We start from the raw sequence: 26864 nt of genomic DNA, 5'->3' as shown, positions 1-26864 counted from the left end.
CAAGGCTTAAAACTCAACTGATAGCAGATTCCACATAGCCTAAATATTGCCCTGTCCCCTGAGATTCCTACAGACAGGAGCTGCTGTCTTCCTAATATCAGTGAAAATCAACAATATTGGACTTCTTTTCAAGCATATGTCCCTATGAGTGCTCCACTGTAGTGTGTGCGGATCCCCGTGTGCACTCACCGAAAAAGCAGTGTTTGTGGGCCCACCCCTGTGCAGAGCAGCTCCTTCTGCTCCCAAATGAGGGTATATAGGGAGGTCCTTGTTGTATCCCGCACCTGTACAGAACAGCTCCTTGTACTCCCAAACGAGGGCATATAGGGAGTCATGGACCCATTGCCGCTCAGTTCCTGTGGTTCACGTCTGAGCATTGTGTGTCTGCTGTTCTCAACTTCCCACTCTTCTTATCTAGCTAATTTTATTAGTCCTTTTCTTTATGTAGTTTGGTTATTTTTATTTTATTTTTCTTTAGTTCCGGGACAGTTGTGCTTCAAAGAGGGTTCCCGCCATCCTCTGAATTTTGATGCTTTAGCACTCTGAATTATGCCAAAGACCCTAGGCTTTAAGCCCTGCCAGACCTTCCACAGGTCTTTTCCCCATAGTTCTGAGTCATTAGTACTGTACACAAAGCAGCATGCAGAAAAGTCCTCCAGTAGACAGCACAGAGATGCATACAGGGCTTCTGCTCACTCTATGGTACCATTGCCACCCTCTTTGAGTGATGGTCCTTGTTGTATTCCACCTGAGCCAGAGCTTTTCAAAGTAGTAGTGTCATCGGTCCATCTATCTATCTGTGCTTCCTGCCCTCACTCGTTTTTGCTCAGCAACAAGCACCAACGCTGTCTGTATTGCTTGGGGGAAGTCCACATTGCATCAGGTGCAGTGTCTGCCTCTTCTTCCCTGCCCATATATGGGAAGTCTGGGCCCTGTGCCTTAAGCAGCACCTCTTGGAGGTCACCATGGGACCATGCTTGAATCCTAGCTGGGGAGCCCCCTTGTACATCAGCCTGAGCAGTCCAGGAGTGCGCCTCCTACTGTGAAGTTCTAGTCTGTTTCTGCCAGTACCAGGGCTCAGTATCCGTCACAGCACCTGGCTATGAACCACAGAAGCATGCGCATAAGCATGGTAGTGAGTCTTCCTCCAGATCCAGAAGGACTTTGCACCATCCATGAGTTCTGGTCCACAAGAGCAAGAAGAAACCACTGTTCACTGGATCTGCCAGTCCCTGTTCCTGAACCACGCATCCCTCCTCCATCAGCTCTGCCGGCACAGCATGAATAGTTGATCCAAGGCAGGCCTTCTTACCAGCCCCGGTTCAGTCCATGGACCAGTGCCAGACACTGAGAAGAATCGGATGTGCTCCTAGGCCTTTTATAAACAGTGTTCCCTGGAACAGATGAGGTCTCCCCATGTTCCAGTCCATTCACCTGATAAGAGGGCTCCTTCTGTGTTGGATCTGCCACCCTCTGGTTGTGTTCCTACAGCACACCCCTTTCTGTCAGCACCCCCGTTCGTATAAGACTCCAGTTCCTCCGAGGATTTGGATACTATGCATGACTACCAGAGGTTTCTGACAGTAACGTGGCAGTACCCTCCTTTGCCTAAGCCCATGAGCCATTGCTACCTGGCTCCATGGACATCACCGCAGCATCAGCAAGATCAACCAGGTTGCCTATATTGGAGCCCAAGGGGTCTGAGTCTCTGTTCTTCCATCTTCCACCTGATTCCCTGGTTTCCTGGCCGCTATGGAGCGGGCCAAGCAACAGCATCAACGCTCCACCCCCTCTGACAAGAAGGGCAAGAGGTTAGATCTTATGGGTAGAATGAGCTTTTCCTTGGCCAGCCTCTGGTTCCTTATTTCAAACTACCTAGCACTGATGACCAAATATGATTTTTCTGAACTGTGGGCAGATGGCAGATTTTGGAAATAAACTACCTCTTCAGGAACATGCCCACTTCCTGAATCTGGTTCTGAGTCATTGGTACTGCACACGAAGCAGCATGTGGAAAAATCCTCCAATAGACAGCATACAGATTCATAGCATTGCCTTCCTTGAACTAGAGCTCTGAGGTCAGAGAAGTTTTTCATCGGACTTCTCTGGCACATCTCCATTGGACTGACCTATGTTCCAGGCCCTGATACCGACCCAGACTTCTGGCTACTAGAGTCTTCCAACACTATCCAGATTTTTTTCTCCAGAGAACTTTTCATGCTGGAATAAGTGGAGTCTCCCCTCCTACAGTAATGGTAATGCTAAAGCAGTTGGGAATTTACGACCCTGCAACAAAGGGATGGTTTAGCAGATCCCAAATGGGACAGCACCATCCACAACAGACCTTTCCCAGACCTTCAGAACTTCCGAGGAGGAGCGGCAGACCTCAGAAAATGGAATTGCCTCCTTTTACAACTGCACCATTGGCATCTCCCTGTAAGAAACAGTTTTGACATCTTGGTCCAGGACCTAAAGCAACCTATTTCTCCAGATCCTTTGCTGCACGATTCTACCATCCCCACCACCTTTGGAGACCATTGTCTCTCTTCCTCCCAGCCTGGGAACACGTTACTTCAGACAAATGGAACCTGGAGGTGATCACCATCCACTTCCACTTCATCTCCACTTCCCTTCCCCATCCCTCTTCAGGGATCCTTCTTATAAGGAGCTGTGGACCTCTTGCTTTAAATCTCTCCTGCTCTTGGGGGACATTGAACTGGTTTCCCAAGAGTTCATTGGAAAGGGATTCTATTCCAACTATATTCTAGTTCTCAAGAGGATGGAGATCGATCCTCAACCTCAAAAACCTGAACCCTTGTGTACTTTCACCGTACTTCAGGATTTTTACACTAGCTACCATAATACCAGCCCTAAATCTGGGGGAGTGGTTCGTTTCCCTTGACTCTGGGATGCCTACTACTATCATGTAGGTATCAATCCTTCCCACAAGCATCTCTGTTTTGTAGTAAGCTCAAAACATTACCAATATCAAGTCCTATCCTTTTGGGGTCTCCATAGCCCCAATGGTCTTTACAAAGGTCTTCTCAGTGGTGATGGCCCACCTGTATCAGTCGGGCATCACAATAGTTCCATATCTGGATGACTGGCTCCTCAGAGGTCACTTGGCTCTAGAGGTCCAGTCAGCAACCTCCAAAGTGCTATCCCTATTTCAGTCTCTGGTCCTTTGCGTCAACCTGAAGAAGTCTACGTTAACCTTTGTCTAACTTCATTGGAGCCATTGTAGAGTCCATAACTATCAGAGTCTACATGCCCAGGGAAAAATTTTCCACTTTGTCCAATCTCATATCTACTCTACAGCACAGTCTGCAAACAACTGAAAGGACCTGTCTGTAACTCCTCAGCCATAAGTCGGCCTCTATATGCATTGCACTGTGTGTGAGACTGCACCTCAGTACCTTCAGTGCCCCACACAGGCACAGTCTCTCCAAACAAATACTATGTCTGGAAGTTGTAGACTTGCTAATGTGGTGGACAGACCCATTGAAGGTCTGCGTGGGAAACCCATTCTCACATCCTGCACTATCAAAAATCCTAACAATGGATGCCTCTCGGATTGGGGGGCGAGCAGTTCCCACAAGAGATTATGCTCCACATTAATGTCCTGGAGTTGAGAGCAGTCTATCAACACTTTCTTCATGACATGCAGGGCTGCTCTGTCGGGTAATGCTGGATAACAGGGCAGCAATGTTACATAAACTGCCAACTGGGGGCAAGATCCCAGTCCTTATGTGTACTATCACCAAAATTGTGGAACTGATTCATCTCCTACCAGATAAAAATCTTGGTGGTTTATCTACCAGGCCTCCAGAATACAGTTGTGGACTCCATGAGCCGAAACTTCTGTCAGGACCATGAATGGGAGCAAAATAATTCCTTAACATCATCTGTCAAAACTTGTGTCTGACATCAATGGACCTCTTTGCTACCCCGCCCCTGCAACAAATGTGAAGTTGTCACCATTTCTACTCCAAGGGAAAATGTGGTCAAACTTCTTAGGAGATGCTCTGATAGCACCACAACCTCATCTCTTGCTGTATGCTTAACCACCTTTATCTCTCATTCTCACGATCTTACTCAGATTGAGACAGGAGAAAACACGGGTCATTCTGCTAGCACCATCATGGCTGAGACACGTTTTTGGTATTTGAACCTTCTTCACCTCTCAGTGGTGACACTGTCCTCTCTACCTTCCTCTCAAGAAGGATATCCTTTCTCAGAACTTAGGCACCCTGAACCATCTCAACCCCTCTGAACTTCAGGGCATGGCTTCCAGGTGACTCTCGGGCATAGAGATAACCTGTTCAGATAGGCTCCAGTCAGCCCTCTTACTTAGCAGGAAAGTTACTACTTACAAAACTTATCTACAGAAGTGGAAACGCTAGAGTTACTGGTGTTCTCTTCACTCCCTCAATGCTCAGAAGTTCTGTTTATCAAAATGCTAGACTACCTATCGGATGTCCGATGAAGTGAGCTGTAGCTCACGAAAGCTTATGCTCAAATAAATTTGTTAGTCTCTAAGGTGCCACAAGTACTCCTTTTCTTTTTGCGAATACAGACTAACACGGCTGCTACTCTGAAACCTGTCGTATTAACCAGGAAATCCATCTACCATTGTTCTACTGAAAGTTTTGTACTTCTAGAGAGGAGGCTAGCCTGCACACACTAGATGTCGGAAGAGCTCTTGCCTTCTTCATAGACAGAACCAAGACCTTTAGGACCTTCGCCAGATTGTATCCTATACTGAAAGGATAATGGGTCATCCTGTTTCCACACAGACTGTCCAAGTGGGTTTCGGGTTGTATTTTAACATGCTACGAGACTGAAGGAATACAACCATCTCAAAGAGTATCAGCACACTCCACTAGGGCTCAGTCTACATCTGTAGCCCTATGTTGAGGTTCATGGGTTTCAAACCCTAGTCCAGTGGGCATTTAGGAGCCAGTATGTTCCCACCCACCACTCAACTGACCTGTTAAGTCACTAGAACTTGAAGCTTAACTTCAGTAGAGTACTTCAGTCCTGGGATCTGATTTGGCATAATGCCAAGGCTTCTAATTGGTTCCCTGTTTCTATTTAAACCAAGCAGAGGAACAGGAAGCTGTTTGTGCAGCTGGGTTTTTCTCTGCTTAAGACTGCCTCTGCTGCACTACCTTCTGCCTGACTCTGACCTGGCCTGCTTCTTGACCCTGACTCCCAGTCTCTGCTCTCTGATCTCCTGGTTACCTTACTCTGCCTGACTTCTTTCAGAGTAGCAGCCGTGTTAGTCTGTATTCGCAAAAACATGTTCGTCAAGCATTACACCATCTTACCTACTTCCAATGTGTTTGCGGCTCACGGATTGGACCCTTCAGTTACCAAAGAACTCATACAAAAATAAAAACCCGTGGAAGAGATCATCTTTGACCATACTGAGGGATCACTGCTGCTGGGTGCTTCATCTGTTGTCCTCCTTCCCCTCTGTGTGGCCGTGGGTTCGTCTCCCTGTATGTCCTCACAGAGGAGCATAAGGAGCTGCTTTGCGCAGTCATGGGCCTGTGAACACCGCTTTATAGTCTCTGGTCACGCGTGCATGGGCACAGGCATGTCCTACAGTGGAGTACCCATAGCTACAAAAAATCTCAAAACTCAAGTTACTGTACAGGTATGTAACCTCTTCTTTTTGGACTTCCACATCAGTTTCTGTCACAACTCATGATCCCCATCACCTAACTGTTCATCATCTATCAGTCCCTCATCCCCGCTCTATCCTCCCTCCATAAAGTCTTTAATCTTCTGTTATGTCCTTTGTTGTTCCTGTGACTTTATCCCCTCTGCACAATTTCTTTTCCCCTTATACTCGCATTCTCCCACCCCAAAAATGTAATAATATCCTGTATAATTTACCAAAGTAACCATACAATCTTAGTTACTCCGACCCTCCTACGCTACCATTTATTTTTTCATGTTTTCTGTTCTTAGATTTGTAAATTATTAATAGCAGTTAAGTTACTGTGTGATACTTCTAAGTTAATATTGGATTGTGATTTATGACTACTACATTTTGTCTATTTTGCCACCTTTACATTTCATTAATGTAAATTTTTGCAGTTAATTTCCTATTTTTATTTAACAAAAGAGAGACGAAATTAAGAGAACTGTTGCATTAACATACTTTATTGAATTTAATATTTTTTTTAAAGAAAGTATTAGTTAGCCTTTTGATTTTTTTTTTTTCTATTTTCATGTTTTGCCGTATTGTAGGGAGACACGGCCTCACACAGAAGAACAAACTGGTAGTAAGAAAATTGCATATAAGATAAAATATCTTAACAGGAAAGCAAAACATAAAGAACAAAGTCAAGTTTTGCCAAATCAACATACTTTGCCTGTGGTAGGTGCATGGGAATTTGAACGTGATGATGATGAATACGTTAAGTTCTTAGATCTCTTTTTGAGTTACATGCTTGAAAGAGACTTTAATTGCAGTGATCCTGGGATTCCTTTTCTGACCAGCTTTTCTGAACTTCTTAGAGAACATGAACTACACTCTCTCCTTTTTGATGTGCATACAACACTGAAACGTCGACAGGGCAGAACTAATAGCCAGAATGTGTTTAGAGCTGGTTGCTGCTATGCTGTTACTCTTGCATCTTGTGATTCCAAACCAGCTTCCTTGTGTAATGAAAAGAAAAAATATTTGGAAAACCAAATGTCTGTTTCGGTTCTACAACCAGCAGACTCCTCGCTGTGTGACTCAGTGAATGGAGTAAAGAAACACATGGGAAAGAGAGGTTTATTTGGTCTAAACCACCTGTCAGTTTACAGAGCACAAGATAACAAGCAAGAAATAACTATTACACCCATAACCCAGACCTTGTCTGACCATGCTTGCTCTAGTCTACAAACTTCAGTGACCTGTAAATATATGTACAAAACAATTCATGTGAATGATGTTATACCAAGAGAGGAACTTGGTCTAGAACTGAAGAATAAATTTAGCAATATTGCAAAACTGCTTGAATGGATGATCAGATGGTCTGATAGGAGATTGCTATATGACAGCAACAAAACAGAGTCATTTCAAGAGAGTCGCCCAATGATGCATGTGAAAACATCAGCAACTGCTATACTTACATCATTATGGCTTCTAGGACGACCCTATTGTGATGAATCGCAAGCTAGTATCGCTAGTTTTAAGGTAAGGGGATTGAATAAGTATTTAGTAGAGAGAGCTAGGATTGTAAATAATTAAACTTAAAATATTATGCATTTGTGTATTTTAATTCCTTTTTACATGCATGAATTTAAAAGTAGCTATTTTAAAATGCAGTATATAATTTTATTTTTTCCCATGCCTTTTTAAAAATATTCATCTAATATAGACACTAATCTTGCAAGTTGTTCCATGCACTTGGACCCCAGGCATCTGTGCAGAATTCTATTTAAATCAGTGGAGCTCCAACTAGCAGCAGTGGTTTGCAGGATCATGGGCTTAATTTTGACTGGGTATTTGTTTGTTTGTTTGGGTTTTTTTTTTTTGCTGTTAAAAAATAATTCTCTACAGACATAGGAAAAAAAGACATTAAAATATTCAAATGTTGCACCCCATTCTGTCATCTAAACACAGGTTTTTTGTTTTGGTTTGTTTTTTTTGCTTAAGAGTATGTTAAAGATGCTCAAAATATTAAGGATGTTAATTCATGTTCAGTGTCACATAAGTAGTCAGTGCCTTGCAAAAATGGGTGCACAATGAGCAGAGCTATGAATATCGTAAAACAAATAGGAAAAAAGTGTGAGTAATTTCCATTACTTGGGAAGATTGACAGCAATTTTAGGTAACTGAAATCCATGTTAAAGATTTCATATGTATGTTTCTGTAATTTCCTAAATTTACAGCAGGAATGCCTGTAACTTGCACATATTACCTGCTAAAACCATAACAAGACTGAGGGGACCAGAAATCCTAGGGGATAGCTAATTGACTCATAGGAAAGCACTAAATACCATATGTTCGACACCTTGTTGAGGAACAAATTTTAGATAAAATATAACCTGGTTGTCAAAATTTATCTCAATGAAAAGATTTGCCATGTCAAAACAGCAAAAAACACATCACATCACATAGTCTTTAAAGCAACAGAATTACTGAACACAATGTGAAAGCTTGAGACTTTTACCTTCTAGCTGCATTCCAGTTAAAGATTAGAATACTGAGTATCAACCTCTCTATAAGGAGTTGCTAGGAAGAGATAAACATTCCAAGAGCGCTGGAGTTCTTTCTGTGAGGTATTTTTATGGGTGAGAAGACTTGCGTTGTAGATATAGCTCTATCGTCTGTTGTGAGATCTATGTAATTTATCTAGATACTATTGTATTTGAGTAGACACTTGAAAATTTTGGCTTTAGTGTCCAGTTTTGGTCATGTTGTTTGAAGAAATGTATAATAAGGTTGAAAAGAGTACAGCAGAGAGCAACTAGATGTATAATCAAGAGAAAAGGCTCATATGAGGAGAGACTTGAAATTAGGCTTAGTGAGCTTTGAAAGAGAAGATTAAAATTTGACATATTTAAACTGGCTAAGTGCTATTATAAAGTTAATTTTGCATTTCTGCATGATGTTACTGGATAGGTGAGTACCAGACATTCTAGGTTTAAAATAAAAGGAAATATATATAAGAATAATTTGATGTAATTGCAAATGGTAAATAGGTACAGTGAACTCTTGTTCCCAAACTCTTTCACAGTGTGAGTCAAGTGTGAACATTTTTAAGCAAAGTTGAGTGTCTGTGGAATTTAACAAATAACAAGATTAAGGGAGTATTAAGGGAGTTGTTTTTGAAGTTAGGAGTAACTAGGGTGACCAGATGTCCCATTTTTAAAGGGATTTTTTCTTAAATAGGTGCCTATTACCCCTCAGCCCCTGTCCCTTTTTTCACAGTTGCTATCTGGTAACCCTAGGAATAACTGAATCACATTTTGGATTTGAGGATTTTTTTTTTTTTTGTTGAGCATTCTTTCCCCTTCTAGATAAAGTAGATTGTTTTGTTTGTGTTGTCTCTTCTCCTCTGACACAAATGGTGTATAATGCACAGATGACTAAGGTATCACCAGAATGTTCCAGACACCAGAGATGTTTCCGAATGCTTCCGGTTATACACTATATTGGAGCTGTTTTTTCTACCTCTGACGTTATTTCTAATAATAACTAACCATTTGAATTTAGCACTGATTTTATTTCTGATGCACAAAACCAAATATATTTTTCTGCCCATTCAGGTGTATGTAGTATGAAACAATTTTTAATTATTACATACTATTAATGATAGTGACTATATAATAACTATAGTGACCATATATTGACTATTTAATGGTCACATACTGTTTTGCACAGAATTCTTTGCCTCATTTAGTGCACAGGTTGGATGTGAAAGGATGCGAAACTCAGATTGCACAGGCAACCATAAATCTGGCTTTTTTGTTTTTAACTGTGTGAAATCCATAATACCTTCAGCCTGTAAAATTACATCTGGAGAAAAGGATGTGTAGTTAAGCAGAAATGCAACATCTGAAGTAGGAGAGAGATTCTTGCAATTCAGGTGTTCTTTTTAACTAGAAAGACTTCTGAATGTGTGTTTTGGGTTTTGTTTTATTAGAGTCCAGATTATCAATACCTAATGAACTCTGCATCCCTACCAGAAACTAGATCCAAGATACAGAAAGAAAGCAGTATGGATACAGGCTGTTCTCCATCAACAGAAACGCCACACGCTGTCCAGGATGTAAATGCTTACGATGAACTTTGTGAAAATGTTTTAGGGTAAAATTTTAACTAGAACACTCAAATTGATATAATTGCTCAGCTAAGCGGGAAACATTGGCATGCTACATACAAATCGTATCTTCTTGATTTACACCAAATTCTGTTTTCACATATATTCATAAATTGTTTAAGGCAATTGGAGTTGTAGGAAAGTTGCAAGGGAGTGTAGTGGGGGATGCTCTTATGGAGCAAAATTTCATCCTTATTTGTTAATTATAGGCTTTACTCAGCAGAGATTTCTGTGCAGATATAAATAAATAATTCCACTGAAACATAACTGAACTTGTTCTTTTCTATAATGTTCTAATATGTATCAGTTTTGTAACCAGATCCTTTCACATTCCATTGTGCTGTTTACACATTCCTATTTCTTTTTGTTGTTTATATCTATTATTTGTCTTGATGTACTTCTGTCTGGACATATTCCATATGACAGACTGTACCATATAATTAATTTTGAGGACGTTCAACGCTACATCAAAATATATGTACAGAACAATGAATATTCCTCCAATGAATATTATAAAAAAATCCAAACAAAAAATATTAGACTTGAACATTGGTCTCATCAGGGATATGGGCAGGAATTTAAATTTGATCACTTTTGGAGAGGCACATTAAAAACATCATATGAGGAAATACAGAACACCCTCACTATAATGAACCCCTGGGGATTCGAGCCATTTGGCTGTTATAGCTAAGGGTTTGTTATAGCAAAAGAGGAGGGGCCACAGCTTCTCTGGGCCCAGGGGTGGGGGGGCACACAGCTCCTCTGGGACTGGAGGAGTTCTGTGCCGCGGACCCGGGCGTGGAAGGCGCTGTTAGCTCCCATCGCCACTCTGGGCCTGCAGGAGCTCTGTGACCTTGCTGATTATTGGGTGGGCCCATGCCCATGCTTGGCCTCCCCCCTCCCTTGTGCATGTCCTTGGTTTGCATGACTGGAGCCAAGGTTGTGTCGTACTTTTTGTTATAAACCTTGATTTTCAGAGATTTAGAACTTGACGGTGTAAATATACACCAATCTGGAATTTGGCATTTATGATCATACAAAACTGCATACTTTTACTAAATTATAACAAGAATAATTCGTGTAAAAATCTCACCAATGTATAGGACGTCAGATATTTTTAATCATTTGTGTGCACTTCAATATAGAAACTCAAAGATAGAAAAAATGGATGATACTGGTCAAACTAACAAAAAAAAAACCCCAATAGTTATAGGTAAAATAAGCACAACTTATTAAATAATGAATGCATACAGCATATAGTCTCCCTATATACTTATGTCATACATAAATGCATTATTCACTTATTTTTTGTAATTTGATCTCTTATACTAATTTATAGAATATATACAAAAACAAAACATTCTCAAAAGAATGAAATGAATGAGAGTTATTCTGTAACTCACAGTACTGAAGAAGGAGTAAGAGCTTTTGATGAAGTGGGAACATTCCTGAAGGAAGAAATAGATGCAACTTCAGAAAATGAAGGTTTGCTCCTTTAGCAAAAATCTTCTATTTTTTATACCATATCCCTTTTATCTTAATAAAGTTGTCAGCCATGTAGTTTACTGATTGTATGCACTTTATTTTCTTTATGAATTACATCCCTTTATTTCATAGAGCTCTTTGAAGAACCATTTGGAGTTCCAAAAAGCCCCAGTATTTCTGTCAGCATTAAACCTGTACAACAACAAAAAGAGGAGGCAAGTTACTCTCTCAGATGAATGAAACAATTACTTTTAAATATTATATTCAAAATGAATTATTCCCTGTTGTATATAATGGGGGGAGCTTAAAGCACTCCATGTTTACCAGACTGCTCCCCTTAAGTCAATGGTACAATGCGCATTGATTTTAATAATAGTAAAGTTAGGCCAACACTGTGCACTTTTGAAAATCTTACCCAATGCTTATAAAAAAAATTATGGGGGGGGGGAATTCTAGTTTAACATGCTGCTTGTACTGAATACTGTCTATTTTTACATTTAGCTCTTTGACTAACAGTAATCTAGTATTTCTCTTCATTATAATGCAAAGTAATGCACATTAAAAAACATACTCCCAACTACACATCCAAATTATGGGGTCTAAAGTAGCGGTTACCACTCAAGAAAGAGATCCTAGAGTCATCATGGACAGTTCTCTGAAAACATCTGCTCAAGTGCAGCGACGATCAAAAAAGCTGACAATGTTAGGAACCATTAGGAAAGGGATAAAAATAAAACAAATTATCATAATGCCACTATGTAAATCCATGTTATGCCCATACTTTAAATACTGCGTACAATTATGATGGCTCCATCTCAGAAAAGATGAATTGGAAAAAGTACAGAGAAAAGCAACAAAAATTATTAGGGGTATGGAACAGCTTCCTTATGAGAAGAGATTAAAAAAAATTGGGACTATTCATTTTAGAAGAGACAACTAAAGGGGACTATGTTAGAGACCTATAAAATCATGACTGATGTGGAGAAAGTGAATAAGGAAATGTTATTTACCCCTCCATATAACACGAGAACCCGGCGTCACCCAATGAAATTAATAGGCAGCAGGTTTAAAACAAACATAATGAACTACTTCTTCTCTCAATGCACTGTCACCTCAAACTCGTTTCCAGGAGATGTGAAAGCCAAAGGTGCAACTGGATTTAAAAAATAATTGGATAAATTTATGGAGGATAGGTCCATCAATGGCTATGAGTCAGGATGGCTAGGGGCACATGCTCTGAGTGTCCCTGAGCCTCTGACTGCCAGAAACCGGGACTGGACAACAGAGGATGAATTACTCAATAATTCCCTGTTGTTTTCATTCCCTCTGAAGCATCTGGCACCAGTCACTGTTGGAAGACAGATTACTGATTTAGACAGACTATTGGTCTGACCCAGTATGATCATTCTTATGTTCTTATAATACATGGTGAAGTCTTCTCTCCCCGCCATAGCCCCGGAGCACCCTCCTGCCCCCAAACCGCTCATACCCAGAGCCCACACCCCCAGCTGGAGCCCTCACACCTCTGCAACCCAACTTTCTGCCCCAGCCCTGAGTCCACTCCTGCACTCGGAACCCCTCGGCCCCACCCCCACCATATTAATTTTATGTGCACCAATATGAAACTGATGTGTCACATATCACCCCCATATTGGTGCACATAACAAAATTCATTCCGTGCATGGGTGGGAAAAATTAGAGGGAACACTGATCACCACCAGTATCAAAGATTCAGTACTAGAAAATTGGTCAAGAATTCTTTTGCTGATGTGTGAATCAGAATAGATTCTGGTTTACTTTCATGTAGCGCTTTAGAACCAATGCAACAAACAGGATTAAAAATATGTACTAATGTCCTCAATTCTGCCATGTGGCTTACTAGGGTTGGACCCTTGTGCCTGGTGCAAAATCCTGGGCTTTGCTACTCCTGGAAATAATTAATTATTCATAGGGTCAGTCCTTTTAACTTGTAATCATTTTGTTTGCTTGTTTGTAATTTTTGTTTCCATGCTACCAACGGGAATAGTAATAGGTGGATGCCTGATTAGCAAGGTGATACTGCTGCACAGCCCTGATTCTATGGCAATCTAGTGAACTGAATTTTAGAAATGGTTGAAAACTCGATAGATGTGATTTAAATTTAGTTAAAGAAGTCATTAGGACACCTCCTTGCATTTTCTATAGTTCTGTAGTTATGCAAAAACTAGGATGTTCTGATTATTACAAAATATAATCTGAACTTAACCATATGGATGATTAATCAGAAACAGTCTAGGATTTTCATAATGATCTATTTAGGGAGAAGTATGCTGAAGCAAATGTATACATATTCATATGCATCTTTTTAAATTGCAGCATATCTCCACTCTCCATGTAGAATCTCCATGGGAAGAACCCATGATGGAAAAGTTAGAAGAAAAAAAAGCCAAACAAAATGGGTAAGAGAAACTGATATCATTAGCATTTTATTAGCATTAGGTAGTTTATTACTACCTTGTTAAATTTATAAACAGAGTATTATTCTTAATTAAAAAAAAGTTTTGTTCTTGTTCATATAACAACATACTTACAGTTTGAAGCTAAATTCCCCCCCCCCACCCTCATTTCTGGTGCATGCTAGTGTATTATTGCAGGGTTGGCCATGAGTAGCTTGGTATCTACAATTGAGTGTCTGTCTGTTTATTTTAAGAACAAAGCAAATGTGTTCTACAGTAATTGAAGAATACAATCAAGTCACTTCATTGCATTATTTCAGGATTTTTACAGAGAACTCCCATTTGCTTATATTAATTAAAAAAATTTTTAAAGTTGAAGCATTTGTCTTTTCAATGAAAAAGCGTATAAAGAATTACAGGAACTGTGCATAGACCATCTCTTGAGTGTCTCTCATGGTCTTATGTTTAAATTGATAACTTATGTGGCTTACTTGTGTGATTCAATTGTGAGTTTCTCAAAGAAAGATATTTGTATTTTTCTGCATGTTTGTTTTCAAATATCACGTTCACTGTCTGGAATCTGGATCCCCAACTGCTGGTCTGATATTTTTCTTGATGACTGGAGGAGAGCAGCTCAACTCCTTTCAAACTGGGAAACTTGTACCAGTCACTCCCTCCAATCTGTTTCCCTGTTTGAGACTACTTGCTTTATCATTAATTATTTAAAATCTTCACCTGTGAATTTCAAGAAATCCAGACAATGTCTTATCAGTTACGATAGCATGTGAACTGAATCAAACTAGCTAGGGACATAAAGGGTAACAAGCACATTATACAAACACATTAGAAGCAAGAGGAAGACCAAGGACATAGTAGGCCCTTAACTCAGTGATGCGGAAAAGAAAATAAGAGAAAATGTGGAAATGGCAGAGGTGCTTAATGACTTCTTTGTTTAGATTTTCACTAAGAAGGTTGGTGGTGATTAGACATCTAACATAGTGAATGCCAGTGAAAATGAGGTAGGATCAGAGTCTAAAATAGGGAAAAAAGTCAAAAATTACTTAGACAAAGTTAGATGTCTTCAAATCACCAGGGCCTGATGAAATGCATCCTAGAATACTCAAGGAGCTGACTGAGGAGATATCTGAGCCATTAGCAATTATCTTGGAAAAGTCAAGGAAGGCGGAAGACATTCCAGAAGACTGGAAAAGGGAAAATATAGTTCTTATCTATAAAAAGAGAAATAAGGACAACCCGGGAAATGACAGATCAATCAGCTTAACTTCTGTACCTGGAAATGGACAATGGAGCAAATAATTAAGCAATCAATTTGCAAACACTGAGAAGATAATGAGGTGATAAGTAACAGTGAGCATGGATTTGTCAAGAACAAATCGTGTCAAACCAACCTGATAGCTTTCTTTGACAGGGTAATAAGTGTTGTAGATAGGGGGGAAGCAGTAGATGTGGTATATCTTGACTTTAGTAATGCTTTTGATGCTGTCTCACAAACAAACTAGGGAAATGCAACCTAGATGGAGATACTATAAGGTGGGTGCATAACTCGTTGGAAAATTGTTCCCAGAGAGTAGTTATCAGTGGTTCACAGTCATGCTGGAAGGGCATAACATTTGTGTGGGGTCCCGCAGGGATCGGCTCTGGGTCTGGTACTGTTCAATATCTTCTTTAATCACAGAAGATTACGGTTGGAAGAGACCTCAGGAGGTCATCTAGTCCAACCCCCTGCTCAAAGCTGGACCAACACCAACTAAATGATCCCAGACAGGACTTTGTCAAGCCAGACCTTAAAAACCTTTTAAGGATGGAGATTCTACCCCCTCCCTGGGTAAGCCATTGTAGTGCTTTACCGCTCTGCTAGTGAAATAGTTGTTCCTAATATCCACCCTAGACCTCCCCCACTGTAACTTGAGACCTTTCCTCTTTGTTCTATCATCTGTCACCACTGAGAACAGCCAAGCTCCATCGTCTTTGGAACCCCCCTTCAGGTAATTGATGGCTGCTATCAAATCTCCCCTCACTCTTTTCTCTTCTGCAGACTAAATAAGCCCAGTTCCCTCAGCCTCTCCTTGTAAATCATGTGCCCCAATCGCCTGATCATTTTTGTTGCCCTTCACTGGACTCTCTCCAATTAGTCTACATCCTTTCTGTAGTGGGGGGACCTAAAACTGGATGCAGTATTCCAGATGTGGCCTCACCAGTGCCGAATAAAGAGTAATAATCACTTTCCTCGATCTGCTGGCAATGCTCCTACTAATGCAGCCCAATATGTCTTTAGCCTTCTTGGCAACAAGGGCACACTGACTCATATCCAGCTTCTCATCCACTGTAATCCCCAGGTCCTTTTCTGCAGAACTGCTGCTTAGCCAGTCAGCCCCCAGCCTGTGGCAGTGCATGGGATTCTTCTGTCCTAAGTGCAGAACTCTGCACTTGTCCTTGTTGAACCTCATCAGATTTCTTTAGGCCCAATCCTCCAATTTGTCTAGGTCCCTCTTCACCCTATCCTTACCCTGCAGTGTATCTACCTCTCCCACCAGTTCATTGTCATCTGCGAACTTGAGGAGGGTGCAGTCCATCCTATCCTCCAGATCATTAATGAAGATGTTAAGCAAAACCGGCCCCAGGATAGACCCCTAGGGTACTCTGCTTGATAGCAGTTGCCAACTAGACATTGAGCCCAACAATCTAGCCAGCTTTCTGTAGTCCATTCATCCAGTTCATACTTTTTTAACTTGATCTGATGAATATTGTGGGAGACCGTATCAAAAGCTTTGCTAATGTCAAGATATATTACGTCCACGGCTTTCCCCATATCCACAGAGCTACTTATCTCATCATAGAAGGCAATCAGGTTGGTCAGGCATGACTTGCCCTTGGTAATCCATGTTGACTGTTCCTGATCACCTTGCTCTCTTCCAAGTGTTTCAAAATGGTTTCTTTGAGGACCTGCTCCATGATTTTTCCAGGGACTGAGGTGAGGCTGACAGGTCTGTAGTTCTCTGGGTTCTCCTTCTTCCCTTTTTTAAAGATGGGCACTATATTTGCCTTTTTCCAATCGTTCGGGACCTTCCCCCGAGCACCATGAGTTTTCAAAGATACTGGCCAATGGCTGTGCAATCACATCAGCCAACTCCCTCAGCACCCTCGGATGCATTAGATCTGGACCCATGGACTTGTGCATGTCCAGCTTTTTTAAATAATCCTTAACCTGTTCTTTTACCACTGAGGGCTGCTCATCTCCTCCCCATATCATGTTTCCCAGGACAGCAGTGTGGGAGCTGATCTTATCTGTGAAGGCTGAGGCAAAAAAAGCATTGACTACTACAGCTTTTTTCACATCATGTGTCATTAGGTTGCCTCCCCGATTCAGTAAGGGTCACACAATTTGCCTGACCTTTTTCTTATTGCTAACAAACCTATAGAAGCCCTTCTTTTTACCCTTCACGTCCTTTGCTAGCTGCAATTGTGTTTTGGCCTTCCTGATTACACCCCTGCATGCTCAAACCATATTTTTGTACTCCTTCCTCATCATCTGTCCAAGTTTCCACTTCTTGTAAGCTTCCTTTTTGTGTTTAAGCTCACCGAAGATTTCACTGTTAAGCCTGCTATATTTGTTGTTCACTGGTTGCCTGCTATATTTGTTGTTCTTTCTGCACACCGGGATGGTTTGTTCTTGCACCCTCAATAAGGCTTCTTTAAAATACAGCCAGCTTTCCTGGACTCCTTTTCCCCTCATATTAGCCTCCCGGGGGATCCTGCCCATCAGTTTCCTGAGGGAGTCAAAATCTGCTGTTCTGAAGTCCAGGGTCTGTATTTTGTTACTCTCATTTCTTCCTTTGGTGAGGATCCTGAACTCAACCATCTCATAGTCACTGCTGCCTAGGTTGCCACCCACTTCTACTTCCCATACCAATTCTTCCCTGTTTGTAAGCAGCAGGTCAAGAGGAGACTGGCCTCTGGTTGGTTCCTCCAGTATTTGCATCAGGAAATTGTCCCCAAACACTCTCCAAAAACTTCCTGGATTGCCTGTGCACTACTGTATTGCTCATCCAGCAGATGTAAGGGTAATTGAAGTCCCCCATTAGAACCAGGGCCTGTGCTCTGGAAACTTCAGTTAATTGTCTGAAAAAAGCCTCGTTTACTTCATCCTCCTGGTCCAGTGGTCTATAGCACATGTCCACCTTGACATCACCCTTGTTGCTCTCCCTTCTAAACATAACCCAAAGACTCTCAACAGGCTTTTCTCCAGTTTCATACTGGAGCTCTGAGCGATCATACCACTCTTACATCAATGATTTAGATAAAGGCATAGAGAGTATACTTATAAAGTTTGCAGATGATACCAAGCTGGGAGGGGTTGCAAGTGCTTTGGAGGATAGGATTAAAAATCAAAATGATGTGGACAAACTGAAGAAATGGTCTGAAGTAAATAGGATGAAATTTAATAAGGACAAATGGAAAGTTCTCCACTTAAGAAACAATCAGTTGCACACACATAAAATGGGAATGGACTGTCTAGAAAGGAGTACTGCAGAAAGGGATCTGGGGGTCATAGTGGATCACAAGCTAATTATGAGTCAACAGAGTCACACTGTTGCAAAATAAAGCAAATATCATTTTGTGATGTATTAGCAGGAGTATTGTAAGCAAGACACGAGAAAGTAATTCTTCCGCTCTACTCCATACTGATTAGCCTCAACTGGAATATTGTGTTCAGTTCTGGGTGCCACATTTCAGGAAAGATGTGGACAAATTGGAGACAGTCCAGAGAAGAGCAACAAAAATGATTAAAGGTGTAGAAAACATGACCTATGAGGAAAGATTGAAAAAATTGGTTTGTTTAGTCTTGAGAAGAGAAGACTGAGAGGGGACTTAAGTTTTCAAGTACATAAAAGGTTGTTTCAAGGAGGAGAGAGAGAAATTATTATTCTTAACTTCTGAGGATAGGACAAGGAGCAACGGGCTTAAATTGCAGCAAGGGCGATTTAGGTTGGACAGTAGGAAGAACTTTCTAACTATCAGAGTGGCTAAGTACTGGAATAAATTGCCTAGGGAGGTTGTGGAATCTCCATCATTGGAGATTTTTTAAGAGCAGGTTGTACAAACTTCTCTCAGGGATTGTCTAGATCAGTGGTCCTTAACCTGGGGTGCACGCACCCCCGTGGGGTGTGAGACATACCAGGGTTTTTTTTTTTTTTTTTTTTTTTTTTTTTTTTTTTTTTAAGGTAAATCATTGAAAACACAAATTAAGCACAGGGACGTAAGTATAACTACTTTGTTTCATCAAACTTATGTATTTATTAACAGATTTTTTTAACGATTACCATAATATACAAACAAAAATGTATCTCTGTTTAAAGAACTGACCGACTTAACGATTTTTGATAAGAACATGTTTTAAGAACCAAAGGTGTGCAGGCTGCATTAAAGGTTAAGAACCACTGGTCAAGATGATACTTAGTCTTGCCTTCGGTGCTGGGGACTGGACTAGATGACCTCTTGAGTTCCCTTCCAGTTCTATGATTCTGTGTAATTATATTATAATAATACTATGATTATGCATATAGGTAAAACGTCCTCAATATGTGTACAGTTTGTTGTAGTCTTTAAAATTTACATAGCTTTATAAAGTCTTCATTAGTATTTAATTACCATTTTAAGTATGTTTTTTCCTTTTTGTAAAATAGGGCATATAAAAACTATCCTCCGGAGTTGCTGCATGACATTAACTTTTCCTTTTAGAAATGCACATTTCAATAATGTTCACAGTGTCCCTTAAATGTTGGATTTTCCTTTGTTTTGCCAAGTCAAATCAGTCCTCAGCCTTTGTTGCCTAGTTTTTTTGGTTGAATAATCAAAATTTATTCAACCATTTTGTTTGTCAGTTACTGATTGCTATGGAGACCAAGCATAAACAATCAACAATTGTGTACTCAGCTGCAGTGTTATACAGTGATAGAAGGTACTCCAATTCAGTATGTCTTGGATTAAATTTACATACATATTAGGTAAACAAGCTTGTATTTTACATACAAAATCTTTCAAAGCAGTACAGTTTGAACAATTCCATATAACTAAAAAATATGCAGCATAATAAAGGTTGAAACATTTATAATAAACTTACATTTTTGTCTGTCTTTACAGTATGACTGAGGCTGTTTCCAGCACCATTCCTCATTCATTCTGTTTAGAAATGAATGCAGATGCTCGTAGGTAAGAGAAACTGTAATGCATTATGTAGTAAATTATGGATTATTCCTATTAAATCTGCAGTCTTAATATTATATTCAGTGTTCATTTGCAGTAAATGTATAAAGTTTGCGTTTACTGTATATTGTGGTATAAGACCTACAGCCACACCACTTCGTGCTGCGATCCTGTGAGATCACAGAATCTAAGCAGATCTGGCCAGATATCTGCTACCCATTAGAGAGGGGAAAAAATGGTTCTAATTTTAAAAAAAAGGGTCTTTTTTTACTTTTTTCCTCCAGAAAATTTTGTTTAAAAAAAATAAATAAATTTCCAGAGGGGATGAATGCACAGTGAAAACCTAAAACAAAGTGTCTCTTATTTTTGCTAATGGGTATCATTTTTCATTTAGCATTTTAACTTACCAGTTGTTGTTAAGTTTTGATACATTTCCTCATCATCAGGTTCAGTGTTCAGAATCCATCTTTTGGAAAGTGTCTAAAAATTATTATTTTTATTCCCAGTACTTCAAGTAACATAGAGATTTCTGCATGTGATGATCAGCCTTCTTTCACTGATGTATCAAGTGTTCCCTATAATAGTCCGGTGTCTTCAAAGAAGCAAGAGGTCCAGGAAGGAGAGCAGATATCGGAGGCATTGAACGTTTCAGAAGCTGTCAGACAGATGCTCCAAGATGAAATGTTTAAATTAGTTCAGGTAAGAATCTCTCATATTAAAAATAATGAAACAGATTAAACTGTTCAATTTTAAAAAAACAAGCAATATGAAAAAATTGCTTGCAAGGTTATTCTATGATGTTTTATGCAAATTTCTGGGTTAAAGGTAACTAAAGGTAGAAACCAATTATTTTTGGCATAATTCATGACCTTTTGACTACTTAATCAGAAGATGTGTGAATTTGAGGAGCAGTACAGTTTGAACAATTTTTAGGAGGACTAACTGTTAACATTCTCTTAATGTCCTTTATTCATATAAATTAGGGGAGATTATGAACCAACAGTAACTGTATAGTTAAAATGTTAATGAGTTAGTGCTGGTACATTTGAAACTATTCCATCCTGGTGGTATTCAGGTTTAGATTTCTTTGCTTTGAAATAAAGAAATGCAAAGGACTATACGTTATTGTAGGATAACCTTATTATTTCACATAGCGTATTGTATCACGAAAGAAATATTGATTTAGTATACTTGTTGTTGAGACATTGGGATGTTGTTTCTGTTGCTATCTATTTTAATAGGATTATCTATAAATTTTAGGATAATCTTTAGGTCTATAAAAAGTTTTAACCAGGGATTTTGGCCAAGACCCATTTTAGCAACTTTTATAATGTTAGCTTTATTTTTGTTTATATTCTAGCTGCAGCAAGTCAACTTTCTGAACTTAATGCAAATGGTGGGGTCATCCTTTGCCAGCTTGCCAAATATGCAGCATCTTCTGCAGCAGTCTCAGTCTATTCAGTTGGGAGGAAGCCAGGCTTCACACACTGTAAGAGGCAGTTGTGCTGACACAACTGTACAGTCTGCAGACATTTCTCCTGAGACTCAGCTGCCCACTAAAGAAAATGCTGGAAAGTCTAATAAGAAGAGCAGCTCTCCTTCTCAGGAAAGAAATATCCTAAATGATCAAAGCAGCAAAGAAAGTGTACATGTAGGTAAAACCAAGCATTACTTTTTAAGAAAAAGTGTACCAGATGTTGTTCCATTTGAAAAATTAGAGAACTTTCTTGTAGTAATTGCATTAGACAGAATTACCATGTAATAGAGACCACATTTAGTAATGATTTATTGCGATCTTATACATAGTTTAAAGTACTATTGTGTGTTCTTTTTTCATTTAGAATCATCCAGATGTGAATATTTCTTTAAGCCTATCAGAGAGCCAGTCCAATGGAACAGGATTTATTCCAGCATCTCAAGACTTGCTTCCTTCAGCTCCAGCCACACCACTTCATCTGTTATCTCGTTCCCTAGATATCCAGAAGACACCCAAACTTATCCCAATTGCAAAAACCTTAAATTATGAAAATGGCTTTCCTTTGCTTAAACTTGAATCTGATCATTTAAAACCACTCAATTTATATCCATTAAAAGTTTCACAAGCTTTCATCGGGTCACTCCCCCAACCAAGGGTAGTTTGGGAGCCACCTAATTCTTTACAGAATCCTCCCCTGTCATGTATGCTAGGAGACAAGACTATTTCAATGACGCACTTGAATTTGAATAAATATGATCCTGAAATGGTAAGGCAAGTATATGAGGAAAAGAAGAGGTGGGCAGAAGCTGAAAGCAAGAGGCCTCCTAAACTACTTAATCTGGATCAATATGAAGAAGAGCAAAATCTAGCACCTCTGCAGCACCTTCGTACAAATGTGAGTGCAGAGAAGCCAAAGAGTGCTCAGCATGCTTCCTTCTATGGAAGTTACCAGCATTCAGCTGGAATTCCTTTACTGCACCTGCAGCTTGATCCAGCACCTAGATTTCCATCAATTATAAGACCACCAGTCCCTGCTTCCTTAATACCCGTTAGACCTATAACTGAGGAGACCAACTGCAGAGACACATTACAGCACACAGAAATATCGATTCTTCACGCTAATTTACCTCCAAAAAACAAGGTAATGGATTTTAGGAATATATTTTTCTATGTTGCAATTAAATAAGCACATTTCCTATTGCATACCTTCAGTCCTCACTAATGGGATAATGCCCTCACCTGTGTAATTTGGAGGAGATCCAGCGTTGTTGCTTGAGGCACCAGCACTAAGCTCTGCCTTCAGCTCAGGCCCCGAGATTTTCTGTCTTCAGCAGAGGAACAAGTTGGTAGTTTGGTTTCTTCCCATCATTTTGTTTTATAACTTTAATTTTTATTCATTTTCATATGGTAAAGACTTATAATTTTTCCTCCTCCTCCCGCAACCCTCCTGGATCAGGTTATTTGACAGCATGTTTGTTTCAACCACTTGGACCCGCCACTGCAGTGCCTCCTCTCCAGGATTTCTCTGCCCCCATTCTGGGATGGTAGAGCTGTTCTGCAAACACTGGGCTAAATGTTGCCTGTGTGAGGCAGTAGTTACAGGTTCTACAGAGGGTGAATTACAGCCAACTCTCACAGTGAAAGGACAGAGTGTTGGACCGGCATGTTTAATCCCTTCTTCCCCAAAGAGCTTTAACTCCATTACAGAAAAGCTCAGGAGCATCTGAACATTTCAGGGAGAAAGTCTAAGGATGAGAAGGATCCTATCCAGTCAGCTTGGGGTAAGACACACAACAGACTCAGGTTGGAGGGGGAAAATTTTCTGAACGATCCAAAGACCACTCTGGATACTGAAGTGGGTCTTCAGCTCCATAGGGGAAAAAAAGCAGGGCTTCTAAACACCTCTCCTTCCTCTCACTGTAAATTTGGGGATTGTCATGATGCTCAGGAGTGAGTTACGCAAACCCCAGAGATTTGGTCCCAAAAATGCAAAAGCGAGCATCGTATTTGCAAGACAGCAATTCATAACACCTCCATATAAGGGAGTGTTTGCTAGAGCCATTCTCCTATGCACAGGCTCTCACTGTGCTCTGTAACACAGTGCTCTGCCCCTTGCCCTATGACATGTCAATCCAGGCATGTAGAGAACCCGTCTATTCTGTGAAGCACTCCCTCAGGCAGCAGTTAATGGGAATTGTGCCTATTCGGTATACAGCCCAAGGACCCTGACTCTAAGGAAAGGAGCTCAGATTTCAAGCTCTAATGGAATGTGATTTGTGCCTTCTACATGTCAGCAATAAATCCTTGCCCTGTCAAAGAAAAGGGCTCAGGATCATGAGAGTCCCTCTCCCTCCACTCTTGCTCCACAGGCTGGCTCTATATTAAAGCATAAGGAGCACTTCAGGCAGTCTGTGACCAGATCAGAGTCACATGAGGATTCCACTCCCCATGAATGGTACCAAGCTGGGAGAGGTTGCAAGTGCATGGAGAACAGGATTAGAATTGAAAATGATCTTGACAAACTAGAGAAATTGTTGGAAATAAATAGGACAAAATTCAATAAGGACAAATGCAAAGTACTTAGAAAGGAATACTCAATTGCACAAATACAAAATGGGGAAATGTCTGTCTAGGAAGGAGTATTGCAGAAAAGGATCTCAGGGTTGTAATGGATCACAGAACTAAATATGAGTCAACAATGTAATAGTTTTGCAAAAAAAAAAAAAAAGGAACCTCATTCCAGAATGTGTTACCAGAGTGTTGTAAGCAAGACACGAGAAGTAATCACTCTAATCAGCACTGATAAAGTCTCAGCTAGAGTACTGTGTCCAGTTCTGGGCACCACACTTTGGGAAAGATGTGAATAAATTGGAGAAAAATCAGAGTGCAACAAAAATGATTCAAGATCTAGAAAACACAACCTATGAGGAAAGATTGATTACAGCACGCTATGGAATGTTAGTGGGTGGTAGCAGGGTCCACATAGCCAGTTAGTCCAAAGCAGGCTAGAGCACTGCAGATTTACACCCCAGTTTACTGCACATTTACTCTTTGTGTTGACATACCCTTATAAAAAAGCCAGTCAGTGCCCTATCCAGAGAAACAGATCTATTTATATGTGGGCAAATGCAGGAAAGGATTCGTATCCAGTTCAAAATCAATAATAATTTTCGAACTTAATGCGGAGACTTGCTCACCCTGGGTCAAAACAAGCATGACTTTGGTCACCGTTCTGCTATTATGGTAAAGATTTGCCAAGAGCCAAAACTTCATTGCATCAGTAATTTCCTGGCAATGGTCATCTATAGGTCTCTGTCTCCAGTGGTTTGCTGGTGCCATGTTTGGATTGCTGGTGCCATGACCGGCTTCATTTCCTGAGGAGGTTTATTAAAATGCACCTGCAGAAATGTCTTCTGAGGACACAAACATGAACCTGATACAATGCAAAATGATTTGTTATTCTCAGGTCATATCTGAATGTCCCTTTGTTGGCAGTTAAGTACAAACAACATACAGAAAGCTGACCCAATTTTCACTCCAGATCCTGGTATACTCACTATGAATGCAAGCCTTGCAGGGTGGTAAAGTTTGCAGACAATACAAAATTACTCAAGACAGTTAGGTCCAAAGCTGACTGCAACAAGTTACAAAGGGATCTCACAAGACTGTGTGACTGAGCAACAAAATGGCAGATGAAATTCAGTGTTGATAACTGCAAAGTAACGCACGTCGGAAAACATAATCCCAGCTCTCTCTATATGTGTATATATAGAGAGAGAGTGAGTGTGTGTGTGTGTGTGTGTGTGTGTGTGTGTGTGGTAACAGATAATTTGGAACCCAAGAAGGAGATTTTGGAGTCACTGTGAATAGTTCTCTAAAAATCTGCTCAGTCTGCAGCGGCAGCCAAAATGCTAGCATTGTTAGGAACCATTAGGAAAGTGATAGACAATAAGACAGAAAATATTGCTTCTACATAAATCCATGGTACACCCACACCTTGAATACTACGTGTACTTCTGGTGGCCCCATCTCAGAAAAGATGCATTAGAATTGGAAAAAGTACACAGAGGCAAACGAATATGGATCAATTTGCGTAGGACAAGAGATTAAGAAGACTGGGATTGTTCATCTTAGAAAAAAACAGTTAAGAGGGGATATGATAGAGGCAACCTAATGACAGAGGATGTGGAAAAAGCTAATGTACTCAGTGCTTTGTTTGCCTCTGTCTTCATGAACAAGGTCAGCTCCCAGACTACTGCACTGGGCAGCACAGCATGGGGAGGAGGTGACCAGCCCTCTGTGGAGAAAGAAGTTGTTCGGAACTATTTAGAAAAGCTGGACGAGCACAAGTCCATGGGGCCGGATGCGCTGCATCCGAGAGTGCTAAAGTAATTGGTGGATGTGATTGCAGAGCTATTGGCCATTATCTTTGAAAACTCATGGTGATCGGGGGAGGTGACCGGATGACTGGAAAAAGGCTAATGTAGTGCCCATCTTTAAAAAAGGGAACGAGGAGGATCCAGGGAACTACAGGGTAGTCAGCCTCACCTTAGTCCCTGGAAAAATCATGGAGCAGGTCCTCAAGGAATCAATTCTGAAGCACTTAGACGAGAGGAAAGTGATCAGAACAATCAGCATGGATTCACCAAGGGCAAGTCATGCCTGACTAATCTAATTGCCTTCTATGATGAGATAACTGGCTCTGTGGATGAGGGGAAAGCAGTGGACATGTTGTTCTTTGACTTTAGCAAAGCTTTTGACATAGTCTCCCACAGTATTCTTGCCAGCAAGTTAAAGAAGTATGGTCTGGATGAATGGACTATAAGGTGGATAGAAAGCTGGCTAGATTATTGGGCTCAATGGGTAGTGATTAATGGCTCCATGTCTAGTTAGCAGCCGGTATCAAGTGGAGTGCCCCAAGGTTCAGTCCTGGGGCCTTTTTTGTTCAATATCTTCTTTAATGATCTGGAGGATGGTGTGGATTGCATCCTCAGCAAGTTTGCAGATGACACTAAACTGGGAGGAGAGGTATATATGCTGGAGGGTAGGGATAGGTTACAGAGGGACCTAGACAAATTAGAAGATTGGTCCAAAAGAAATTTGATGAGGTTCAACAAGGACAAGCACTTAGGACGGAAGAATCACATGTACCACTACGGACGAGGGACCAAATGGCTAGGCAGCAGTTCTGCAGAAAATGACTTAGGGGTTACAGTGGACGAGAAGCTGGATATGAGTCAGCAGTGTGCCCTTGTTGCCAAGAAGGCCAATGGCATTTTGGGATGTATAAGTAGAGGCATTGCCAGCAGATTGAGGGACGTAATTGTTCCCCTCTATTCAATATTGGTGAGGCCTCATCTGGAATACTGTGTCCAGTTTTGGGCCCCACACTACAAGAAGGATGTGGAAAAA

The 26864-nt window shown here is 40.5% G+C and overlaps 1 protein-coding gene across 15 annotated transcripts in view; it reads left to right on the top strand.

Annotated features, from left to right (window-relative positions):
• CPLANE1 (ciliogenesis and planar polarity effector 1) overlaps window positions 1-26864 on the top strand; it is a 193163-nt gene that overhangs the window by 101443 nt on the left and 64856 nt on the right. For 11 of the 15 annotated variants that reach the window (XR_005292954.2, XM_038401861.2, XM_038401865.2 and 8 more), the window contains 9 exons: window positions 6262-7198; window positions 9654-9817; window positions 11170-11315; window positions 11448-11530; window positions 13671-13753; window positions 19913-19981; window positions 20482-20674; window positions 21336-21626; window positions 21817-22593. Coding sequence is in view for 14 of the 15 variants with exons in the window: in XM_038401861.2 (XP_038257789.1) it covers window positions 6262-7198; window positions 9654-9817; window positions 11170-11315; window positions 11448-11530; window positions 13671-13753; window positions 19913-19981; window positions 20482-20674; window positions 21336-21626; window positions 21817-22593 (2743 nt within the window). In the remaining variant the exon portion in view is untranslated. The remainder of the gene's footprint in view (window positions 1-6261; window positions 7199-9653; window positions 9818-11169; window positions 11316-11447; window positions 11531-13670; window positions 13754-19912; window positions 19982-20481; window positions 20675-21335; window positions 21627-21816; window positions 22594-26864) is intronic. The other 4 variants (XM_043514513.1, XM_043514512.1, XM_043514509.1 and 1 more) reach the window with 2 other exon arrangements.

This window comes from Dermochelys coriacea, chromosome 5, assembly GCF_009764565.3.
Source record: "Dermochelys coriacea isolate rDerCor1 chromosome 5, rDerCor1.pri.v4, whole genome shotgun sequence".
NCBI classification, from domain to species: domain Eukaryota; kingdom Metazoa; phylum Chordata; order Testudines; family Dermochelyidae; genus Dermochelys; species Dermochelys coriacea.
The sequence above is the reverse complement of the archived record's forward strand: the minus strand, read 5'-3'. Positions and strand labels throughout refer to the sequence as shown.